This window comes from Poeciliopsis prolifica, unplaced genomic scaffold (assembly GCF_027474105.1).
Source record: "Poeciliopsis prolifica strain line A6 unplaced genomic scaffold, Auburn_PproV2 SCAFFOLD035, whole genome shotgun sequence".
NCBI lineage: Eukaryota > Metazoa > Chordata > Actinopteri > Cyprinodontiformes > Poeciliidae > Poeciliopsis > Poeciliopsis prolifica.
The window spans coordinates 4,302,454-4,326,965 of NW_026562410.1; the positions used below are offsets into that span (position 1 = coordinate 4,302,454).

The 24,512-nt window shown below is 41.2% G+C and overlaps 2 protein-coding genes, 2 non-coding genes and 1 pseudogene across 6 annotated transcripts; 1 reads left to right on the top strand and 4 right to left on the bottom strand.

The window, feature by feature from the left end:
* Window positions 1-258: 258 nt before the first annotated feature.
* On the bottom strand, window positions 259-20,444 carry sgtb (small glutamine rich tetratricopeptide repeat co-chaperone beta). 2 transcript variants are annotated; one of them, XM_055052369.1, is made up of 13 exons: window positions 20,387-20,444; window positions 17,996-18,198; window positions 5,347-5,459; window positions 4,920-5,023; window positions 4,566-4,641; window positions 3,789-3,888; window positions 3,541-3,645; window positions 3,139-3,277; window positions 2,989-3,051; window positions 2,581-2,618; window positions 2,367-2,450; window positions 1,163-1,283; window positions 259-1,057 (listed from the first exon to the last, which is right to left on the bottom strand). In XM_055052369.1, the coding sequence occupies exons 2-12, from the start codon at window positions 18,067-18,069 to the stop codon at window positions 1,172-1,174; spliced, it is 1,008 nt and encodes a 335-aa protein (XP_054908344.1). In that variant the 5' UTR covers window positions 18,070-18,198; window positions 20,387-20,444; the 3' UTR covers window positions 259-1,057; window positions 1,163-1,171. The 2 variants fall into 2 exon arrangements, with proteins under 2 accessions (XP_054908344.1, XP_054908345.1); XM_055052370.1 differs by lacking the exons at window positions 17,996-18,198; window positions 20,387-20,444 and adding an exon at window positions 6,914-7,011.
* nln (neurolysin (metallopeptidase M3 family)) lies at window positions 7,020-24,491 on the top strand. Of its 2 annotated transcripts, none has more exons than XM_055052366.1 (13): window positions 7,020-7,125; window positions 9,744-9,994; window positions 12,554-12,702; window positions 12,869-12,973; window positions 13,401-13,503; window positions 13,586-13,746; window positions 13,927-14,062; window positions 21,976-22,342; window positions 22,475-22,676; window positions 22,779-22,965; window positions 23,053-23,181; window positions 24,026-24,162; window positions 24,245-24,491. In XM_055052366.1, the coding sequence occupies exons 2-13, from the start codon at window positions 9,766-9,768 to the stop codon at window positions 24,386-24,388; spliced, it is 2,049 nt and encodes a 682-aa protein (XP_054908341.1). In that variant the 5' UTR covers window positions 7,020-7,125; window positions 9,744-9,765; the 3' UTR covers window positions 24,389-24,491. The 2 variants fall into 2 exon arrangements, with proteins under 2 accessions (XP_054908341.1, XP_054908340.1); XM_055052365.1 differs by having other exon boundaries at window positions 7,023-7,198.
* LOC129374360 (U2 spliceosomal RNA) lies at window positions 11,314-11,504 on the bottom strand. Its single transcript, XR_008607493.1, has one exon. It is a non-coding gene; the product is annotated as a U2 spliceosomal RNA (small nuclear RNA).
* On the bottom strand, window positions 15,540-15,730 carry LOC129374361 (U2 spliceosomal RNA). Its single transcript, XR_008607494.1, has one exon. It is a non-coding gene; the product is annotated as a U2 spliceosomal RNA (small nuclear RNA).
* LOC129374362 (U2 spliceosomal RNA) lies at window positions 16,823-16,990 on the bottom strand (annotated as a pseudogene).
* Window positions 24,492-24,512: the final 21 nt, after the last annotated feature.

The following is a 24,512-nucleotide window of genomic DNA, read 5'->3' on the forward strand; positions in this document are numbered from 1 at the left end:
ACACACAAAATTACAAGTGTCTATATCTCTCTAGGTGCATTCTGGGTAAAGCATCAGTCACTTGGCAACAGCTGGCAAAAAAGCTAGAGCACTTCTACAGACTAAGTTAACATGAGTGGAGCTCCATGGAGGAAAGAGAGCAAGGACAAGGAAAAACTGGAGGCATATTTTGCTCCTTGTCCTGGAGATGAAGCAGACTTTTATTTTTGCCGTTTGTTTTCCCATAAAAATGAAAAGACAAAAAAAAAAACGAGGCGGTTACTTTTGAGACATTTATTTCTGTTTTCCTCCTAAGACAAAACAAAGTGCTGCCTCAGCGATACATCAGTGTCCATAAAGCCTCCGATCTCAGATTTCAGAGCATGCAGAAACGAACAGTAGGGATATGTTGTTGGTCACTAACTGAACAGGCTGCAAACACTGCTAATACAATTACACTGTTGCCTTAATGATGAAGCGCACGCATTAAACAGCAGTGACGTGAGTCCCGTAATATTCAAAGGCTCAATGTTTTTTTTTATCATTATAGTTATCCAAACAAAGCGAGTATGGTGTTAAAAGTTGATTCTGACTATAAAAATAATATTAAACATTATAAACAAACGAAGCTTGATGTCGTATTTGTATGAAAAAAAAAAGCTGCAATTTCCCCTGCTAAACGGTTTAAATACATTCCTCCTACACTCTGTCTGCATTATGAATGGAGAGATGAATCCTCGACTTATGAAGAAGGCAGGGACTTCGCCACATCCAACACGGTGACTGACTGGAGACAATATTCACTTCATGGTCTGTTGGTGGACTGACTGACTGACGTCTATAGGCTCCTGTTTTATCACCATACTTGTGGGATGTTTTACTTAATGGTACAGTCTCCGGTTTTTTGTTGTTATCCCCCCGCCCCTCTCTCCTTTAGTCTAAGTAAAGTGCCTTGGACCCCATCCGTCCTCGTCTCTTCTTTCCAGCTGTGCCGGGGGGGCTTGACTCAAAGAAATGGGTGCAGAGATTGTTATCACGCCATATGGTTGCTCTTCCCTCGGAGGCAAATAAAGAGCGTCTGCAATGAAATTTACCCAGCTGTTACGGGCTGTATGAGCGAGACCTGGATGATGAGTGCGCGATCTGCCGCTAAGGAGAGCTTCGCTTGGAAGTGAAAGAATACCCGAGTCGATCATGAGTGCTCCTCGGCGCTGCCGCTGAAGGAACGGCTCCGGATGTGGTTCCGTAGCTGCTCGATGAGCTCCGGGTTCTGCTGCTGGATTTGCTGGGCGAACTGCTGGCCCCTGACGGGGAAAGAAAGAAAAGAAAGGCAACGAGGAGGAAGTCTTGTTAGATTGTTGGACGCCCAGAAAGGTCGGGAATATAAAATGCAAAAAGAAGATGCACGTTTCTTGGGAAAATGCCCAAGATTAGGGCTGCAGAGAATTATTTTAGTAACTGGTAATGATTAATCAGATTTTGAAAAAAAAATTTATTCTGTTTTGACTTAAGCCCTTTCTATACAATATTAGAAAAACTTGCAGTAGTTCCTGATCTAAATAAGACTTTTATTCCTTAAAATGATTGAACACAGCATTCATGTAATATACACTTGATCATTTGTAGCAAAGGATGCATCTACAGCTGAATAACAATTAGCGTCTCAAGGCCTTTTTCTATTGTTATCCTCCAGTTAACGGTTACTTATAAAATTGGTTTTTATTTTTAATAATCGACTAATTACGATTAATCCGATTGATTCCCAGCTAAAACATGCTTTTGTTCTAAGTGAGTTGTTCTTTCAGCAAATGGCCTTTTATTTTGGTTTAGTACAAACAATTAATACATTTTTTATTTCATTTGAATTAATTGACGATTGTTTCCTTCCGTTAATCCAGATTAATGCGATTAATCTGTAACAAAAAGAAGAAAATAAACTTCTACTCTGAGCTTGTTGTTCTTTCAGCAAACTGCCTATTTGTGCTGCGTATGCTCCAGTTAACAATAAATTGACTATTAAATGACCTGACGATTTATTTCGATTAATTGAATTGATCGGTATGAGCTCTAATTTGGAATTGACAAGTCAAGGCCATAACATTGCTAGTTACAGCTAGTTGTATGGTTCACGTGAATTTAATTATTAAACTAATAAAGCCATGTTTTGCAGAAGACATAGATTGAAGGTAGAGCTTTGACCATGTCGTTTTATGGGGAAGAGTTACAAGCGGCGATATTGCTCAGTTGCTTTCTTGCCAAAGGCAAACGGATCAATACCAGCAGCAGCTGGAACGAGTCCTGGAAATTGCTCCCCACGCTCCATAAACTGACGCCAAAATTACAGTCACAACTTGGTACAAATCTTCTGTCTTCACTCTTCCACTTACGCCTCAATCAAGCTGGAGATGTCAGACAGTCCTCCCACTCCTGCGGCAGGACCCCGGACTGCGTTGGACATCATTCCCGACATGCTGAGCACACAGAGACGGCGAGGAGGATGTGCAATAAAAGAGAAAAGTAAAAATAAAACCATTAAAACGACAGATTCCATTCATTCTTTCAAGCCGATTCCAAACACGGTTCAATCTGCATTGCACTCACAGCTGCTGGACTTGTTGGTTCTGCATGACGCTCGCGGCCTGTGAACAGAAACGGAGCCGAAATCAATCGGATCGCACACGAGCGCCGCGGAAAGAACAATTCATCGCACTGGCGGTTTTATGAAGAAACGGGGCTCGTAAATCCTCGCTGTGGGGTCTGGATGCAGCTATTGGATTCTTGTCGTTGCTGCAGTAAAAGCCTTGGCAGGTTTGTAGACGTGTTCTTGACCCGGCTCTCCCCCCCACACGTCTCATGGCTTTTACACGCTCGGACCCAAGGGTAGGACGTTTTAACAGCGCAATAACTTTAATGGTGAATAGGAACCAGGGCTGAAGATCCGGGCCGCCTACGTCGACAAGCTTTTTGTCAAAACTTTATCAAGTACAACAGCGTTACCAGGAGTCTCACCATGCTGATGAAGGCTGGGTTGTTGATTAAACTTGCCATGTCAAATCCCAATCCGGCAGCAATCTGCACCAGAGTGTTAACAACAGCTTAAGTTATCAACAAGCAAGTAATCAGTAATAACTAAAGGAAAACGTTCCCATTTGAACTCACTGGGCTGGAAGCTTCTTTATGCTTCTGCTCTGCGATCTTCAGGTTGGATTTGTACGTGTCATTCTCCGGGTCTAGAACCAGGGCTTTCTTGAAGTATGAAATCGCCTCTGGGTACTTACTCATCGCAGTTAAAGCTAAACTGCACCCGCACACAAGGCAGACAAATCAGACGAGACGCGACGAAAGGCGACATCATTTGAGAACAGTGCATGTATTGATCTTGAGTATCAGAAATTAGTCAGGAAAATAGCCACTGAAGTAACCAGCTAAATTTGCTCATGTCACCAACCAGTTTTTACCTTTTCAATTGGAAGCTTTTGTTGGTTTTTTTTTCAACTTTTAGGAGGGATGCCAGTATTAGCATAACATGCTTTATTGTTAAGTTTACAGTCATAAACTCACCCCATCCTCCCATACGCTTTGCTGTAGGTTGGATCAATCCCAATGGCTCTTTCACAATCTCCAGTCGCCTCAGTATAATTACCCAGTTTACTGTGAGCAGCAGCTCTACAAACAAAATACATCCATTAATAAATCAGTGGTCACTTACAGAGACTGCATCAGCACCTGAAGGCGGTACACTGGCTTTACAACATGGAGTTATAAAACTGCAATTAGACCTTTGTTGAGTCACAGCATGTCCTGAGTACCTGTTGCAGTAATACACGGCGTTTCTTAGGTCCAGATCTATGGCCTTTGTGTAGCATTCAACTGCACATCTGTAGTTTTCCTCCTTCATGTGATTGTTCCCTACAAAAGATTCGAGAACAATTGTAAACGATTTGAACCCTTTACAGTCCAAGAGAATATATATTTTTATGTGACAAAGCAACAGAAACAACTCAATAATGGTGAAGCAGAAGGAAGAGGGTTTGAGTGGACCCCACACAAGACTTCAAGATGTTTTTGGGGGTTAGCAGGTTGTGGTTTTGGGAAACGACAGGAAACACTTAGATAAGTGATAAAAACCTATCACTTATCTAAGTAATTTTTTATGCTTTTTGAGAGAAAAAAAAAATCACTTTTGCAAAAAAAGAAGTTGAACCATTTTTTGGGTGTATTTTTATGCTTTAAATGTTTTCAACCTGATTATGTAGAAGTGTGAATTTCAAAGCCATTGGAGACGTTTTTTTAAAACACAAGCGAAACAATATTTTGCTTCTTTCTTGATTAAGAAATAACAGCGTAGCGCTAATCCACCTGTCAGGGTAGAAACCACTCGCAACAACTTTGTATTGATTTTCAGTGAACCTTCTCCTTTAAGGCAGCCGGTGGATCCAATGCATGCCAATAAAATGTCACTCTGAGCGGATCAGAACTGCCGGATCTCTCCACAGCAGCTGACAGGTTTAACATTTTTATTTAGCGTGCCCCTGGCGTCTTTACACGGAAATGTAACAACGCGTTTACATCTGCTGACAACATACCTTCGTTTTTAAGTTGCTCCGCCCGTTCTATGTCTTCGGGAGACGGGGACGTCTCCGGGACAGTGAGGTTGTCGTTCTGCGTGACATGGAAAAGCCACTGATGAGATTTAAGAAATATAAACTAAGACTATTAGAGATGATTTCTTTTCGGCTGGCAGTTCCAAGGAAAGGAACGCGATGCTTCAACTTCCACTTTGCTACAAGACCCCAGCGACTAACCTTTGAAGAGCGTCGCTTTTTTTGAACTGACACAATGTTAACATTTCTCCTCCGATCGGTTAAACAGCTGCTTCCATCATGTGCCTTTGTATGTCGCCCACATCGTGCTACACCGATGCAGTTGTCACCACCCACCTTGAGCAGCGCGTTGAGGAATATCTCTCTGAGTGGCTGGGATACAGCGAGATGGCATTCGCTGGAGCTGATCTTGAAGGTCGTCTCCAAGCACTGGATCGCAACTGAAGAGAGGAAATAATCACGCAGCTCAGGGGAAGTAAATTATTACAGCGTGAGGAGGCTTCGTGGTGTTCAACGCTTCCGATGGCGATGGAACGGAAACCAGCCTGGAACTGCTCCAATAAACTGTTGGTAGTTAGATTGAAGGGGAAAAAAAGGGACAAAGAATCCTAGAAGAAAAAAAATCTGGTTTGTCTACCAATCATGTAAAGCCCCAATAAAAGAGGGAAAAAAAAGAAAACCAAAGTGGAATCCACTACAAAGTGAATTCTTTGTAGCAGGTACTCTATACAGGTGTACAGAACAGTCGGGTGAGCTGACTTACCCTCCAGGCTCTCTTGCTCATCAGAATTTAAAGCGCTGTGATGAGTTTGGTCTCGTAGAAACTGCACAATAGCGAACGCCAGGCGCTTCTCCACGGCCATTTTGACCCAGAAACTGTTGAGCACAGGAGAGGAGATTCGGATTTGGAAGAAGGAGGGCGCTCCTTTTTCAATTCACCGTGACTGAGTCCTCAGAAAATAGTCAATACGTTTCCACAGTTTTCAGTCGAGTAATTAAAATGTATTGTTTAGTATTTAAACTGCACTTTCTTATTATTCCACTTAGTTATTGAATTTTAATGTGAATGCTGGATCAGTGTACTGTGAACAAACACATAAAAAATGGAAATTGAATATACTTATTCCTTCAACAAAGTGAAGTACAAGCAGTCCACTTTTCTGATTAACACTACTGATTTTAGATCCCGTTGTATGTTTTTGGCCCGTTGTTTCTGTCACTGCAATACTATTCTTAGACAAACTGGTTACTCACAGTAATCGGGTGTTTCCTGCCCTACTTTTTCCTTCCACTTAACTTTTCCATAAATGTGCTCAGATACAGCTCTGCGATCATCCAGCTTCATTGGCAAACGACATTTTGTGGAGGCTATCGCTGTCTGTCAATACATCATGAAAATTATGCTGCATGATAATTATGCAAATGTGCAAATTTATGCATGACAAATTTGCACAATGTGTTTGAAAAGTTACAATTTTCAATTATAACTTCAAACTTGTTAGAATGTAAGTTTGTTTTTTTTTTTTTTTGATGTACCTGTGTGCAGATAAACCCTTATAGATATTATAGTCCTATAATATTTAGTCCCATAGTGCTGGTGGTACTCTTGAAAAAAGAAGCATCATAACATATGAGGCTGATTCCCTTCTGGCTCATCCATCCACCTTATCATCATCAGTCAAATATAGCAAAGACTTTTCACGCAGCCCCTTGTTTCCAGGACAACTCATTGCATAATTCGGACATGTTTGTTATTGTTGTTGCATTCTCGCGTTGGTCGCAGCTCCACACTGCTTCCACCTGATCATCCGTGCAGCGCGGGGGGCTCTAAGAAAGCGATGACGGTCGGAATGTCGTCTGCATGCTGGGAAAACACAAACACTGCCTCGTATGTCCGTCACGTGCCGATGCCATCCGCTGTTCTGTTCATTCTGGTCCCTTACCGCGTGCGTGCGTGAGTGAGTGAGTGTGTGCGTGTGTGTGTTGACACACGGCTACATGCGGAGCTGCGGGAGCTGTGATGTAAGAGGGGAGGAACTGGGGTGTTTTCATTCATAATGCACACTTTTTGCTGTTTAAAAAAAAAAAAAAGACACGCACACACATTCGCCAGCTCTGACGGGCCATATGAGACGCAGCCGGGCGTTGGCTGCTTTTAAACAGCCTCATCTGATCCGGGACGGATGCAGGCTGAAACCTGCGCAACCCTCCGCGAAGGCGAAGAAGACAACATCTCCGAACTGATTAAGCGTCGGCTACTAAACCCGCGTATTCGTAATAGCGCTACGCTAAAGGGTAATGATCGGCGTCTCCCCTCCCGCCCACCTTACCTGAGCTCCTCAGCTCTCTGTTTGCTACCGCGTCATGAGGTCTGAGCGAGCGTTTCCTCTCCTCCCGGCGCATGCGCTCTGAACCGCGGAAGCGAGAGCTTTTTTTTTTTTAGTTCGTGTCACACACGCCAAGGGAAAACGCGGACAGGAGCGCAGCTGCTGGGATTGTAGTTGCGACAAGTGCGCCTGGAGGAGTTTTGTTTTCCGCCCTGGTAAAGCTATAAGCGCGTGACAGTCCGGCGGCATGTGCGCGTTAATGGTTGCGGTGTGCAGAACACTGTGCAGGTATGCCGAGCATCTGCTTCCGGCTGCGCAACATGTGTGCGAATCTGTGCATGGTTGAAAAAAAAAATGTGTGTGTGTCAGAGGTTTTGCTCTTGGTCGTTAAGTTTTCTCGTGAACTTTCAGCTGTTGTGTGAAGGTTGCCCCGACAGTTATTCCAGCCTGGAAATAACTTGGGGTGAAGGAATTCCGCTGCTGTGAAACTTTACACCAACCGGCTGGACATGGGGAAAGTTTGTGACGAGCAGAAAAAGCATTCCGGTTGGAGCCATTGGGAGAAAGTCCGGCGACGCCTCTGATGCGTCGTATAAGGAGAAAAGCTTCAAAATGCAAAGGGAAATGTTTACACCCGATGCGCGATATGTCTGCGCTGACATTGATATCGGCCGATATTATCTTGAAATGATTCATCGGTTAACCGGAATGTACAGACTCAAAAAAAGATGATTGGTTAAGGAACTAGGAATTAAGTCAAAGTTGTATCTACATTTTGGATTTGAGATTATTTTTTGTTAAATTCTCTGTAAATATTTTCTACCCAAAACTTCTTAAGTGGCCTAGTTTTAGCGACACTTGGTTCAAATTCTGTTAAAATGACTATAATAACCTCATATTGAGCCACTTTTCCTATACAATTATTAATTTGTAATGCGAAAAATGATCAACAGATCATCCTAAGACTGAACTGATGTCAAGTCAAAACAAAAAGGGTTGAGCTTCTTTGCTACAACTGGTCAACCGTTCACTTAAAAGAATCCTGTTATTGAACTTTAGGGTTTATTTTCATATTAAAAAGAGGAGCTGAAATATTGTTTGTATTTCTAAGATTTTATAAAATACTTCACTGGAAAATTTGCAGATTGTTTCAAGTTTGTTTGTTTTTTTGTTCGATTAATCGTCATATTAATCTAATTAAAATAATCATTAGATGCAGCCCTAATCTTTTGACATTTATAAATAAAACTTGGCCAATATTGACATCTTGGCTTATTCTGAATGTTTGCTGTTGTGTCATACTTTTTCTGCCATTGAATGGCAGAATGAACAGTGCTGTGTGAGAGACTGAAAGCTTTTGATGCATGTCTTATAAACCAAACCTGCTTTAAACCCTCTCCTTGACTTGTCTGCTGTGTTCTTCGGTCTTCGATGTTGCTTCATCACGTGTATGAAAAAAGAAGTGTAGATCAGCGGTCCCCAAACCCCGAGCCGTGAATTTACAATAATCAAACATGGATGAAGATCTAGAAGCAGGAGTAAGAGTTTGTGGACTCATTTGAAGCGATAAAAAAACGCAACAAAAAAGAAAAGGCGTTAGATAAAAGATGGAGGGAGCAGCCGCTCTATTTGCGGCACTAAGATTTGGAGGTGAGTTCTGTTTTTTCGTAGTTAACATTTTCAATTGAATAAACATAGCTACACATTGTAAACATATCTGAAAATGACCTTTACATACAGTAATAAACGTTTCCACGTATCACCTCCGATGTCCACCGGACTCTTAGTTGTGCCGTGTCAGCTGTTTGGGATTACCCTCCGTTCTTACGTCACTGAGCTTTCTGATTGGCTCCCTGTCGTGGTCAGTCAGGGAATACCCCACAGGCTGCGATAATGGGGCCAAAACAATGTTGAATATGCCCAAGTTCAAATCGCATAACACACTGCAGGACATTGTAAGATTGTCGAAAAGGGAAAATCGGGGCAAAAACAAAAAAAAGGCTTCAACAGGAACACCAACATGCAGAAGCATTATCTGATGGTCCCCCCCCCCCAAGCTGCAGCAAAATAGCCAAGTCTTGACCGGTCTGCGGTAATAAAAAGTTTGGGGACCACTGATGTAGAAGAGGAATGAAAACAATTATTTTTGGGTTGTTTGCTGATTTGGTAAACGACACCAAACACATCGGTGCAATGTTTTGAGCTCAAAAACGTTAGGAGGGCAGTTAGAGCCTTTTTATTCATCTACAAGGCTATTGACCGTAACAGTCCGGACTCAATTGCGTATCCGGTCAATTGACCGGGCCTTAATTTCACATTGTCTGCAGACTACAGTGGGGAGTCTGACGTTCTCACGAAACCACACCAGAGGCACGAGATCCTCTTAAAAATCTGGGCCAAGCATTCAGGCTTGGAGCGTACTCTCCTAGTTTAACTTGCCAACTTGTCAGCAATACAGTGGTGTATCGCTTGGGACACCATATCATGTTCTTTCCACTTGTGCGCCAACTACTCCTGGATGCTCAAGACGCATTTATCTTTGCCTTCAGGTGTTTACTGACTGCAACCTGCTGCTATATCCCAGTCTTTTTTTTTTTTTTTTTTTTTGCTCTTAAGGCCTTAGTTTGAAAGTGCTAGGACAGAGAAGTGGGTAATGAGAAAGGGAAGACATGCGGAAAAGGATTCAAACCTGGCCGCGTCGAGGACTAATGCCTCCTTACGAGGGATGTGCTTAACCCCTGCGCTTGACCAGAGGACCTCCATGCACATTTATTTTAACGGGAAACCTTGTCCCACTAGAAACTAAGAGGGACTGTTCACTGTCTCCCTCCAGATCCTCTAAACTTCACCTGAGAATGACGATTCCACAGGGACCGGCGATGTCCACCAGAGACTGCTCTCATGCTGAAAACAGCAGGAACCCTCTGAGATGGGATCTTTCCCCGGACGAGATCAGGACCCTCACAGACACCTTGATAGCCAGAGTGAAGAAGGTCTACGACGACGTCGGATCTCTGCACATAGAAAGCGTCTCTGCTGAAAACACGCTGGAAGCCCTGGCTAACGCTAAGTTGGACTACGCATGTGAGTAAGGTGAAGTCTTTTAGAGAACCAATGTTTGCATTCACCCTTTCAGAAAGTTCTCTGTGATCAACTGGTAGTTGAAGGTAAAATTAGCTTTATGTTGTTGTCAATACAGTTAAATGAAAAACTAAGCCTATTGTAGTGGCTGCTAGTTCGGTCATCGTAAAGCCACTATATTGTTCGACAAGCTTCTGTTTTCTTTCCTTTGTTGACGTTCATTAGCTTAGCTCTTAGCTTGACGCGTTTCTGTTCCACGGTATGCTCTTGTGCATCTCTTTATGAATTAAACAATTACTTACAAATATCCACACAAAGCCTGACGAACGACGAACTTTACTTTTCTTTGAGAGGATGATACAAAGTATTCCTTAATCTTGCACAGCATTTCACAAAAACTGTGTAGAGCTAGTGAAACACAACATATTCCAATTTCTTTCTGCTCTAACATAACACAGCACTTTTTTACATATTTTTAATTACGCCCATTAAGTGGCACTTTTCTACAAAATTATAATAAAATGGAAACTTAGTATTAAGAAAATATCTAAATATGCAAAAGGCATTCACAGTAATAAACAACGTCACAAACTGACGTTTTTGGCTCTTACACCTATCCTCTGCTGTGTCCATTTGTTTGAAGGGTCTAAGCAGATGCCAATAAAATACACGTTTCAATCATTATAAAGCCAGTGTGGTTGTTCAGCCAGGGCACAAAGCCGGTTAGAACCGCTATGTTTCTTGGCTCTGTCATTTAGTTCCTTTTACACAAATTATGGCAACACCAATAAAATACCTATACTTGTATGCACAAGATTATAGCAAAGGTTAGTATGTAGTTAACTGTTTTCTCTATAAAATTTGGGATGCTTCTCCATGAGTGTCCTTTGTGTTTTTGTTGCTTATATCTGCCTGTTTAAATTCCTAATGTCCATATAGGAGTAAAAGTGTTCTTTTCACGTGTTCTCTAAGTTTGCTCTGATTTTGCATCATTATGTGATCACTGTCATGCGATTGACGTAACTTAAGAAGAATTTTCACAACTTTATTTTTACTGTGTTAATACATTAATATATTTCATTTCTCCTTTGTGTTTTCATGTAGGATATATTACAATACATAGGAATATCCATAGAATTTCAGCGATTCACAGGTGGCTATTTTATATCTCACCTAAAACTATCTTAAAATTGTAAAAGATGTTTGACCACAGTTGTGGTGTTGGCTGGAAGCAAAAAAAAGTTCTTAATTCCAATTTTTTTAAGAACAAGGTGATAAGCCCACAAATACAAAAACATTTTATAATTTTCATTAACATTAAAGGGGGGTGCACCGTTCCTGGAGATACTGCAATACCAGGTCGATGCGTGGAGTGGACGGAGCAAGCCCCTATTCCATCTCCCTGTTCCAAAAATCAATTTAATATATGGTCCCCGGGTAGGGGACGTATCAGATATTAAACTGATAAGAACAGATACTACACTTGATCTTAGCCAAAAGGCCGAGAAGCGATACCACAGTGTGGGTGAGGAAACCATATAAATCGGATCCACCCCATTCTGACCAACAGTTTGTTAAGAAACTTTAACATTTTATTACTCAAAAAACAAGAAGTGGAAATAGAAATTGTTGTTTGTTAATCACTGATGTTTTGCAGTAGAAAATAAAGATGAGAGCAAAGCTTGCATGAAGAAGAAACCGGGCATGTTATTTCTGGTCACATGATATGCCTATAGCCATATAGGCTATAGGAAGCCACTAGGCTTCCTATAGCCTATAGGAAGCCTAAAGGCTGAAAGTCGTCTAAACTAAAGTATTAATTATCTTTACACAGACATTCATGGAAAATAAAGATGAATGAGCAAAATCAAACTACAAGCTTGCATGAAGAAGAAACCATGCGTGTTGTTTCTGGTCACATGATATGCCTATAGCCAATAGGAAGCCTGAAGGCTGAAAGTCGTCTAAACTAAAGTATTAATTATTCTTACACAGACCTTTGGGTATAGATGTTATACCCAAAATGGCTGCTATTCAAGCCGTTGGATTTACATTTTAATACATTGAACGCAGCTGCGTGGTTGAAATTAATGAAGCCTTTCAGGGTTTTTGGCTCTAGAGAACAAGCTGACAGCGCCCTCTAGTGGAGAGTTAGAACCTGTTCACCAAAAACTGAACAGTCACAGTCAGGCCTTCAGACGCTCACATACAAATAAAATGATTTTAAAAATGTAAAAAGTGTAAAAATAAGTGGGAGTTTTGTGCATCACAGTTGAATCAGGCGCTCATGCGCCATATTCTTTTCTATGCTTTGGAGCTACAACGGTTTACGAATCCCTCCTCAACAAATGCCAGTTTTGTTCGTTTCAAAAAGATCTCTCACACTGAGCAGATAAAACATAAAAAGGCCCCAAGAAACGTATTTGCTTTCATCTCGACAATTTTGGCCCTGATCACAAAAAGTTTGTGATCACAGAACTGATCCGTTGTGTGTCGTGGATTTTCTCTTGCTTATATTTTATATTGTATGCAAATGTTCAGTGGTTCCTTTGTGTTTCCTAGCATCCCGCCACGTTCTTGACTTCCCTCAGTATGTCTTTCCCGACAAGGAGGTTCGAGCAGCGAGCACAGAGGCAGACAAGAGACTATCTGAATTTGATGTGGAGATTAGCATGAGGGAAGACGTGTTCAAGCGTATGATGACCTTGCAGGTACACGTTGTTACTGGAAAATACAACAAAACATCTCATGGATCATGAAATTGGGACACTGCACGCCTTTCTAATTAATCCCTTGGATAGAAAATATATTTTTTAGAATGGCCTCAAATCCACTAATAAGACAATAAGATGTTTTGTGTGGTCTATGTTTTGGCAGAAAAAGTTTCAAGACAATCCTTCAACTGAAGAAAAGAGATTCTTAGACAGACTGGTTACACTGGGCCGGAGGAAAGGACTGCATCTGTCTAAAGAGATACAGCAGGTAATTTCAGATACTAACGATGAACATTTATTCTAACATTTATCGTACCACAGCAGTAATTGTAGGACAATTCAAGGTATGATTGATGAAACTCTGTACATCATCCTGGACAAGCTATTTGTTATTTTTATGGAGGTGCAGACAGTGGGAAGTTTGTGCCTCCTGCTGGATGCTGAGAGTAGGGAGATTAGGTGCACAACTGCACAGCCTTCATAAATGTGGTGCCTTTTAGATTGAGACATTCAGTCTCAATCTAAATATACTACAAAAGGTTTTCTTATATTTTGCCTTGTTTGGGGTATTCTATCTCCTTTGGTTTTTCTGTGAGAGATTGTCTTTAAGTAGTCTGCAGTTATGTTTTCATTGATTGTATGTCCAAAGTCTCAAATTCTGGTATAAAAGAATGTCTTTCTTCATTTTTCCGTAGGAAGTAAAACAAACCTCCAAGCTTATCAGTGACCTCTCCATAGAATTCAACAGGAATCTGAACGAGGACAATACATTTCTTGTTTTTTCCGAGCATGAACTGGGTAAAAGCCTGTTTGCCTTAATCAGTGCCTCATGCGAAGAAGCGCACGACATTCATTCTCACTTTGTTCTCACCTGGCGAAGGTGGCCTCGCTGAAAGCTACCTCAATGGTCTGGAGAGGACAACAGAGGGGAAGTATAAGGTGACGCTGGAATATCCCCACTACCACCCCCTGATGAAGAGGTGCCACAATCCCGAGACCCGGAGGAAGATGGAAACAGCTTTCCACAGCAGGTGTAAAGAGGTGAGACTGGAATTCCACTTACCAACAACTCCATTCTCTTCCTTAAAAAGATAATTCAGGGGTTCTGTTCAAACGCTATGAAGAGTTTTAAACTTTCTAATCTTGATAATTTTTTTTATTAGTCATTTCTGACGTGATTCAGGTGTTTGTTTGTTTTTTTGGCTTTCTACTTTTCCCCAGGTGAACACGGCGATTCTTGAACAGCTAATCCAACTAAGGGCAAAGGTGGCAGACTTACTCGGTTACAGCAGCCATGCAAACTATGTGCTGGAGATTAACATGGCTAAACACGCAGGCAATGTGTTCGGCTTTATAGGTACGAGTCTTCTGACACCTCGACCTCACATAAGTACACATGCCGTGATTTATATGGCATGTAAGCTGCCAAGAGCGTACCACAGTATATGTCTTACAGCTGTTACTTGTGTTAGAAATCGAAATGAATGCATGTGGGGACCGTTTTCTGGGCGCATGAAGCCCCAGACAGCAGAACTCCTAGGATCACTGGGGCACTCAAACTCCTCCACCATAATAATGTGGCAGTCCATGGACAGGTTATAAGGTAGCCTTGATTTATGAAACAAGGTGAAATGGTAACTGCAACAGACCGGCGACCTGGAAAGGTCGCCGGTCTGGTACACCCTTTAGAAAGGGTGTACCCTGCCTCTCGCCTACAACGTTCGCTGGAGATGGGCACCAGCACCCCTCCCATTCCCACTAGGGACGAGAGTGTGTACAGAAAATCGATAGTTGAATGGATGGCACTGATGTAGTCAAGACCACCTTACCCAAGATCAAGACCGAGGAAACTGATCAAAATTGCTAATCAAATTGATCTGAACGATTCCCATTCCTATTACACCTAGATATTAAATACTGATAGCTGATATAAATATAACCAATATTACAAGCGGAACAAACTTTTCGTTCTGCTTATCTAAAAGGATAATGCCCTGGGGATGTCAGAAATCACCACTGTCTGCACCATTAAACATGGCAATGCCCCGATGGTAAACAACGCTCAACTGTGAACACTGACCAAAGAGCAGCAAGCAAGAATTAACCAAACATAAGACGGTCACCATGACTGTTCTCACCCTCTCTCCCACTGCATGAAGCCAGGCAGCACAATCCTATAATGTTTGCCATCATGGCAGACTGCCCTGACTGTTCTAAAACTCACAGAGTTTGCTAAAATCAAAATAAACGACAATTAAAAGGAGTCTGTCTGAGCCTGAAGACTTTCTTCTTTTAAAACTCTTCAAAGACTGTAAAAAGCTCTAAAAGGGTAGAGGATTATACAATCATCTGGAAAACGGGTTTCTTTTATATTTTCTTCACTTACTATTTTTTCTGTACATAATTCACTATAAAACCTTTCGATCACATTTTCTCTTTTCTCCTGTTTGATGCAATGTTTCCATTTTCTTTAGTTCATAAATCAAACTTGGATTATTTATTATTTTCTTTAAAAACTATCTTGTACATTTTACCATTCTTCTATTTCTCTCTCTCTCTCTACTTCTTAAAATCACTCACCTACTCTTTATTTCTGCTAAAATGCTGATATATGTGTACATTTAGGATAATGCGGACATTATTCTATAAATATGTATAGTTGAGCATATGGATATTCCTATATATATATTACATTACATAAGAATAGCCATAGATTTTCAGTGTCAGCAAAGGTAGACCTACCAGATTTGAAGTAACTGAGTGTAGGAAGTGATTTACAGGAAAGTGATGAGTCTGCAAATTGAATATTTTATAATTTTCATTAACATTAAAGTGGGGGGTGCACCGTTCCTGGAGATACTGCAATACCAGGTCGATGCGTGGAGTGGACGGAGCAAGCCCCTATTCCATCTCCCTGTTCCAAAAATCAATTTAATATATGGTCCCCGGGTAGGGGACGTATCAGATATTAAACTGATAAGAACAGATACTACACTTGATCTTAGCCAAAAGGCCGAGAAGCGATACCACAGTGTGGGTGAGGAAACCATATAAATCGGATCCACCCCATTCTGACCAACAGTTTCTTTAGAAACTTTAACATTTTATCACTCAAAAAACAAGTAGTTGAAATAGAAATTGTTGTTTGTTAATCACTGATGTTTTGCAGTAGAAAATAAAGATGAATGAGCCAAATCAAACTACAAGCTTGCATGAAGAAGAAACCGGGCGTGTTATTTCTGGTCACATGATATGCCTATAGCCATATAGGCTATAGGAAGCTACTAGGCTTCCTATAGCCAATAGGAAGCCTAAAGGCTGAAAGTCGTCTAAACTAAAGTATTAATTATCTTTACACAGACATTTGGGTATAGATGTTATACCCAAAATGGCTGCCATTCAAGCCGTTGGATTTACATTTTAATACATTGAATGCAGCTGCATGGTTGAAATTAATGAAGCCTTTCAGGGTTTTTGGCTCTAGAGAACGAGCTGTCAGCGCCCTCTAGTGGAGAGTTAGAACCTGTTCACCAAAAACTGAACATTAAATTTTCTTAAGTAAGTTTATACATACAATGATACAAGAGAATATTCTTGTCATTTTTAATTATTTTTTTAGGGTCAGTCAGGCCTTCAGATGCTCATATACAAATAAATGATTATAAAATTGAAAATGTATGAAAATAAGTAGAATTTTTGGGCATCACAGTTGAAGCAGGTGCTCATCCGCCACAAAAAGTTAACAGAACCACAAATGTCCAGTAACTCAAATGGCTCACTCTTGCTTTTTCTTCCAGTGAAGAAAAAGTGATCCACCTTCCATTCTTGTGAACTAAAACAAGTAATCTAGCCCAAAATGAACTCAAAAAATAAGGAAGTACATAGAAAGCATAGAATTTCAGTTTCAGCATGTCAGATTCAAAGTAACTAAGTGTAGGAAGTGATTTACAGGTGGTTATTTTATATCTCACCTAAAACTATTGTAAAAGATAATTGACCTCAGTTGTAATGTTAGGTTGGCTGGAAGCAAAAATAGTTATTCTTAAACAAAACTTTATAAGGACAAAGTGTTTAGTCTGCAATTTGAATAGTTTATGATTTTCATTAACATTAAAGTGGGGGTTACACCAGGTCGATGCGTGGAGTGGACGGAGCAAGCCCCTATTCCATCTCCCTGTTCCAAAAATCAATTTAATATATGGTCCCCGGGTAGGGGACGTATCAGATATTAAACTGATAAGAACAGATACTACACTTGATCTTAGCCAAAAGGCCGAGAAGCGATACCACACTGTGGGTGAGGAAACCATATAAATCGGATCCACCCCATTCTGACCAACAGTTTGTTTAGAAACTTTAACATTTTATCACTCAAAAAACAAGTAGTGGAAATAGAAATTGTTGTTTGTTAATCACTGATATTGTTTCGCAGTGGAAAATAAAGATGAATGAGCCAAATCAAACTACAAGCTTGCATGAAGAAGAAACCATGCGTGTTGTTTCTGGTCACATGATATGCCTATAGCCAATAGGAAGCCTGAAGGCTGAAAGTCGTCTAAACTAAAGTATTAATTATTCTTACACAGACCTTTGGGTATAGATGTTATACCCAAAATGGCTGCTATTCAAGCCGTTGGATTTACATTTTAATACATTGAATGCAGCTGCATGGTTGAAATTAATGAAGCCTTTCAGGGTTTTTGGCTCTAGAGAACAAGCTGACAGCGCCCTCTAGTGGAGAGTTAGAACCTTTCAAAAACTGAACAGTCAGTCAGGCCTTCAGATGCTCACATACAAATAAAATGATTTTAAAAATTTAAAAAGTATAAAAATAAGTGGGAGTTTTGGGCATCACAGTTGAATCAGGCGCTCATGCGCCATATTTTAGGGTGAGTTTCAAAGGCAGACAAAATAAAAATAAAAAAAGTTAACAGAACCACAAACATTCCGTAACTCTTATTGAAAGGCACATTTTGCTAGTTAAAAATATCACAGTATATAAATAAACAAAATAATGATAGCTGATGTAATGTACGCAGAACATCACAAGAACAAAGAACGGCTCTCAGGCTAAAGTCCTGACATCTTAGTAAAGAGAAATTCAGGAAAATGGGATTGTTCATGAATGTCACATCACCTTATTTCAGACTTTTGGACACAGTGTTGTCCCATATGGGCAACACGTTAGTCAGCACCTCCACACACAGTGAGCGACTTCTTTTTTTCCATCACAAATACTAATCTACCTCTGTACAGCTTGCTTTGCTAACATCCCGTCAACGGAACTTACCTTTCTTTTAGCTTCTTTTCTAAATGACGAAAACGTTGGACGTTGTGAAAGCGAAGCGCTGCTGAATTAGCCATCGCCAGTCGGATTTCTTCTGATTTATGCAACACACCTCTATTACTCACGATTGGCTCTTTGCAACTGCCGCTCTGACATCACATCCGCAAATGCGGTTTTCTTGTTTCCGTCTTGAGTTACCATGACAGCTAGAAAAGACAAAGTCATATTTCAGATGCAAATAAAACAATACTATGCACTTTGTTATCTTCCTAATATTATGGACTTTTAAGTTTTTGTGGATTTCACAGCGGTCCTGAATAGAGCTTTGGAATGTGACGTCACTGCTCTAGACATAAGAATATGAGCGCCATCTTCAGGGGACATAAACATTACCCACAAAAACGACTGTCTGACAGATATTTTGAATCTAAGTGACTTAGTTACTAAGTTCTTTGAATCTAAGATATTTTGAATTTAAGTTACTTAAAATTATTTCACGATGGTCGGAACTTTCTGCGTGACAGGATGTAATTTCCGATCACACGGCCGAAACAGTAAAAAGATGGAAAACGCAGTCGTTTCACTGTTTTCCTGTAATGTAATGTACATTGACGTAATTTAAAGTAAACAATCCAATTAGATGAAAGAGCCCATTTTTAAACATTTAAAGTGTAATTAATAAGTTCAGAGTAAACAATAAAGGCATTATGAAATAGATCATACTTTGTTGTATTTCACATACTTGAGGTAAGAAGTGAACATGTAATGAAATAGATCCTGTCTTAAAATTGTCTGTAATTGAACATTACAGGTAACAAGTGTGATGATCATCTGAGGTAATACATTTTATGAACTTTTAAAAATATTTTAAATATAAAATTTGTTTAAAAATAAATAGTGTTAAAATGTAATAAACATGAGTGTGCTTCATCTATACAGTCTGGTAGAACAATTTCAAACTGATTTTGAGTTTATGGGGCACACGATTTGGAAGCCATTGAAGAAAACCGTTTATTTAATATTAAAATCACTTAAAATATTGAATATGACTTAAAATTTTAATAGAGGATAGTGTTCCTCGTGTAATAGCATGAATTACTACTTTTGGAGTGTTTGGTTCAGACTGTGACTTCCCGAGTGAATCTGTTTTGGTCTGTGGCCTCTCAAATCAAGATGGCGCCCAGCGACTGCGTCAAACTCAAGATGGCGCCCCGCGACTGCGTCAAACTCAAAATGGTGCCCAGCGACTGCGTCAAACTCAAAATGGCGCCCAGCGACTGCGTCAAACTCAAGATGGCGCCCAGCGACTGCGTCAAACTCAAGATGGCGCCCCGCGACTGCGTCAAACTCAAAATGGTGCCCAGCGACTGCGTCAAACTCAAAATGGCGCCCAGCGACTGCGTCAAACTCAAAATGGCGCCCAGCGACTGCGTGAAACTCAAGATGGTGCCCCGCAACTGCGTGAAACTCAAGATGGTGCCCAGCGACTGCGTCAAACTCAAAATGGCGCCCCGCGACTGCGTGAAACTCAAGATGGTGCCCAGCGACTGCGTGAAACTCAAGATGGTGCCCAGCGACTGCGTGAAACTCAAGATGGTGCCCGCAACTGCGTGAAACTCAAGATGGTGCCCAGCGACTGCGTGAAACTCAAGATGGTGCCCGACTGCGTGAAACTCAAGATGGTGCCCCGCAACTGCGTGAAACTCAAGATGGTGCCCAGCGACTGCGTGAAACTCAAGATGGTGCCCCGCAACTGCGTGAAACTCAAGATGGTGCCCCGCAACTGCGTGAAACTCAAGATGGTGCCCAGCGACTGCGTGAAACTCAAGATGGTGCCCAGCGACTGCGTGAAACGCAAACTCTTATGCTGTGCTGTTGGTTCCAAAGCTCTATTAAAAAGACGGTGGCTTGTAAATATTTGTCTCTACCTGTTAAAACTAACGCCGCACAAAAAAGTTTGCAGTCTTCACTTCACTCTGGATCAGCATATTCAGCCTAAAGAAGACGGTGAAGGAGCCGGCCGGTGTTGGGAACGAGAGCAGAGCAAAACAGCCGAACAACCTGCTTCACGACAAGCATGCGAAACTAATAAAAAACGAAACAACACAGAGATTTTTTTTTTTATAAAAGCAGCAACTCTGAACCCGAGTTGTTGTGCTTCGTCAGGCTTCGGCAGCGAAAAGCCCGAACCGCCGTCTTCCGGGTTACTTGTTCTCTGATTCTCACGATAATAAACGCGTAATAAACTTGAAAACGAGGTAAAAACATTTTCCGTTAGAATGGACGAAAAATGTTTTGATATTTAAACAGCACATTTTTTTTACAAGAAAAATGTCCGAGAATATTGCCTACGAGCAAAAGTTAGCCACGAAGTTTAAAGAAAGTAAAACTCACCTTCGTATCTGTCGATGTGTAACGAGGCGTGTGTCTTAAAACCTTTTCTTCAGCTTATTTGTTGGGGCTTCAGATTGATGTTCGTCATTAGCTGTTACCTTGGCTAAGTCCGAGTGGGAAATGCCGCGTGTGGACCCTACTGAGCTGCACTTCCTGTCCCGCGGGAGGGAGAGGAAGTGCGATGACCCCATGTATGGCAAGCCGTTTTAACACATATTGGGTCTCGTCTGACTGTCCGCAATTACGTTCTAGATATCTGAAAATGCATTTTGACTGTCTGGAATGGTAATTTAAGATATCTGCATTTACATTCTAACTAGTAACATTAATAATTCAAGATATCTTCAATTACATTTTGACCAATGAAAATTCCTTTCAAGATATCTCAAATTACAACGTCAGAAACATGTAATTGGTAAGTCACATTATTGCTTGGATTTAAATCAGAGTCCAGAGTCCTCGGCGCCCGAGGCCGAGACAAGACCGAGACCAAAAGGAGTCCAGTCCGAGACGAGACCGAGTCCATCAAAATATAGTACTACAACACTGATGGATAGCTAAAATGGTAAATCTAAGTAGAGCTATACATCAAACCCAGAGATTGAGGGTAGGGTAAAGGTCGGGGGAAGCAGTCAGGGTAAGGGCAGAGGAAGGGCTTGGGTTAGGCAAAGGGTAGAGGAAAAGTTTAAAGTTAGAGGAAGGGTAAGGAGAGGGTCGTCCTACACCTAGGGGTAGGACAAAGGTGTGAATTGAGTTTTATGGTTGTTACTTTTAGGGTAGCAAACTCCACAGCATGTCGATGTTCTTCTTACACAAACAGCAACAAGATGGAAATAAACACATCGGCCCAGTTTTACTTTTCGGTCCAATACTGATATGTTAAAGAAATGACAAAAAACTATATTGGCCCATATTTTGTACACCAGACAGAAATATTATGTGCAGAATTGTGCCTTGCATGTGTATCTCATAGAAAACGAGGTCAGGCTTTTTCTATAAGATAAAGCCTGTAGTAAAAGCCTAAATATTTTTAAGTAATAAATATGAGTTGACAAGAGATTATCAGCATATCAACCAATGATATTTGTTGGCCTGAATGAGTACAGATGCTACAGAGTTGACTTTTAGGGCTCTGGCATCTGGGAAATGAGACTATATCAAATTGTGTCTCCGGAGAGGAGGACTTACTGGGTGCACCAGTGATGATTAGCTGGTTTCCACATCACTTTTACAAATTGGTCTAGTGACATTAGACCAACTATTATTTTTTGAAGTTACAGATGAGACGATAAGATGCTTAAATATTTAAGCTAGTCAATATAAGCACAATAACTCCTTCACTTCATTACTAATATATCCCCAAATTGCACAATAAATCTGTGATCTCTTGCAATTGTCATCTGCATTTAACTGTAGGGTGCACCATATAGGTTTTTGTTTTGCTTTTGTTTTTTTGCTGCACCAAAAACTTGTACGGATCACAAAACACTATACGGAGACTGTCAAATTGACTGCTTGGAGTCCTGAAAATTTATCATGCACACATAGATGTTAGCCTGCTAAACCTTTTCACCTTTCATCTTTTGCAGATGCATTCTACGACAGACTAAAACCCATTGGGATCAAGGAGAGAAAGTACATCCTTGCACTGAAGAAGAGGGAGTGCTTAATGAAGGGCTTCCAGTTCGATGGGCAGATCAATGCCTGGGACTTGCCCTACTACATGAACCAAGTGGAGCAGTGCAAGTTTGCTGTCAACAAAGACAAACTGATTGAGTATTTCCCCCTGGAGGTGGTGACAGAAGGGCTGTTTGGTATCTACCAGGAGCTGCTGGGTCTCACCTTTGAAGAGGTCAAGGGCGCCCATATTTGGCACGAAGATGTCAAGCTTTACTCAGCCCACGACTCTGAGACAGGGGAGGAGATTGGACAGTTCTACCTGGACTTGCACCCAAGGTAAAGATGGTGCCTACGTCAACCAATAAAAACGCTGATTTATCCTTATGCTCTTAAGTTCTGTCAAAGTGAACTGCAGCTTTTTGAGCTTCTGATTCTAGTCTTGTAAATGCTGACTTGCGTGTTCTTTAGGGAAGGGAAGTATGGCCATGCTGCTTGCTTTGGCCTCCTGCCAGGATGCAGAGGACCTGATGGAAAGCGCAGGCTTCCGGTGGCTGCTATGGTGGCTAACTTTACAAAGCCGAGAAAAGGCTGGCCCTCCCTCCTCCAACACCATGAAGTGGAGACATATTTTCACGAGTTTGGCCACGTAATGCATGAGATCTGCTCCAAGGTGCAAATTCCATAATTAGCAGCTTCAGTATTGTTGCATTCTGTGCATGGTTTGATTTTATTCCATCAACAGAGGATGAATTTGTGCACTTGTTTGACGCAGACCACGTTTTCAGAATTCAGCGGTACTCAGGTGGAAACAGACTTTGTGGAAGTGCCGTCGCAGATGCTGGAGAACTGGGTTTGGGAGAAGGAGCCACTAAGAAGAATGTCTAGCCACTACAAGGATGGGACCCCGGTCCCGGATGATTTGCTCGACAAACTGATTGCGTCCAGAGTAGCAAACACAGGTCAGACGCTCCAAATTTTCTGAAACCTACACCTCTCTGCAAGGCGCATGCTTAGAATCTCTCTCAATTTGATATTGTTGCTTTTAGGTCTGATGAACCTGCGGCAGGTTGTCCTCAGTAAAGTGGACCAGTCCCTTCACTCTTGTCCAAGTGCAGATACAGCTGAGGTGTTTGCACAGCACTGCCAGGACATCCTTGGTATTCCTGCTACACCTGGTCAGTTCTAGTAGCAACAGCCAGATTATTAAAGTTGTATAGCATTGGAGTGAACACTGACTACTGTAAACTTATCCATGCTTAACTTGACTCTGAAAAGTAAAAATTACCAAAAGTCTCTCAGCGGTATGCAGCACTCTTGAAATTGCTAAGATATTGGGAAATGACCAGAGAAACATCAAGCTTTTTTTGAAGTAGTCAACAGGGTTGCAAGCAACTTAATCTATCTCCAGCGGTCAATGGACAAGAGGCAGGGTACACCCTGGACAGGTCATTAGTCCTACAAGAAACTTGTTGACATAAATTAACTACCAAAAGATTTGAGAAGAATTAAGTGTGAAGCTATCAGGAACCCAATATCTCCCAGCTCTGTCATATACCATAACTGCAATGTTCCTGGAATACCAAGAAGTACAAGATGTTCATAGCTAAGAGACATGGCCAACATAAGGAGCGCTGAAATTTGATCACCACTGAACAAGACATAAACTGAAGCACATAGACTGGGCCAAGAATTATCATTATCAAAGTTTATAAAGGTTTTATGAACTTTGACTTGATTTATAAAATGAGAGTGACTCTTGAAGGACCAAATGGATGGTCCGGAGGGTGGATCAATAACGGAGACAGAACTCCATTTTGAGTTAGACACAAGCTAGACACAACTCTCAAACCACTGCAAGCTATTAGAAGACAATAAGAAGTCTGGATCTTTGAAAAAGACCATGATGTTTGTGTAGGACAATGGTCCATCCCTTTTCTTGACTCGGCATGACAAGCCAGCTCTTGTGAAACTATTTTGTGTCATTCTTTTCCTCAAAAAATATGTATGTGATATCTGCAGGCACCAATATGACAGCCAGTTTCAGCCACTTGGCCGGAGGATACGATGGTCAGTACTACAGCTATCTGTGGAGCGAAGTTTACTCAATGGACATTTTTTTCAGTCGTTTCAAAAAGGAAGGCATTATGAACCCAAAGGTTAGTTGGTTGGCTTGCTTCTTAATTCTGATTTGCGCTCGATCTTATATTGTATAAAATGTCTTCACGCGTGTCTTGTCAGGTTGGGAAAGAGTACAGGAGGGTGATACTAGAAGCTGGAGGCGCGGTGGATGGGATGGACATGCTGAAAAGCTTCCTTGGACGTGAGCCATGCCAGGATGCTTTCTTCCAGTGCAAGGGACTGACTGGAACGAAAACATCATAAGCAGAAACATTTTTGAAATGTAAAATAAATAAGAGGCATTTGAAGCCATTTCAATGTGAAAATGTGTTCTACGGTATTTAAAAATAAAAATGTGCTTCAGTGTAAGAAATATGACTGAAAGACA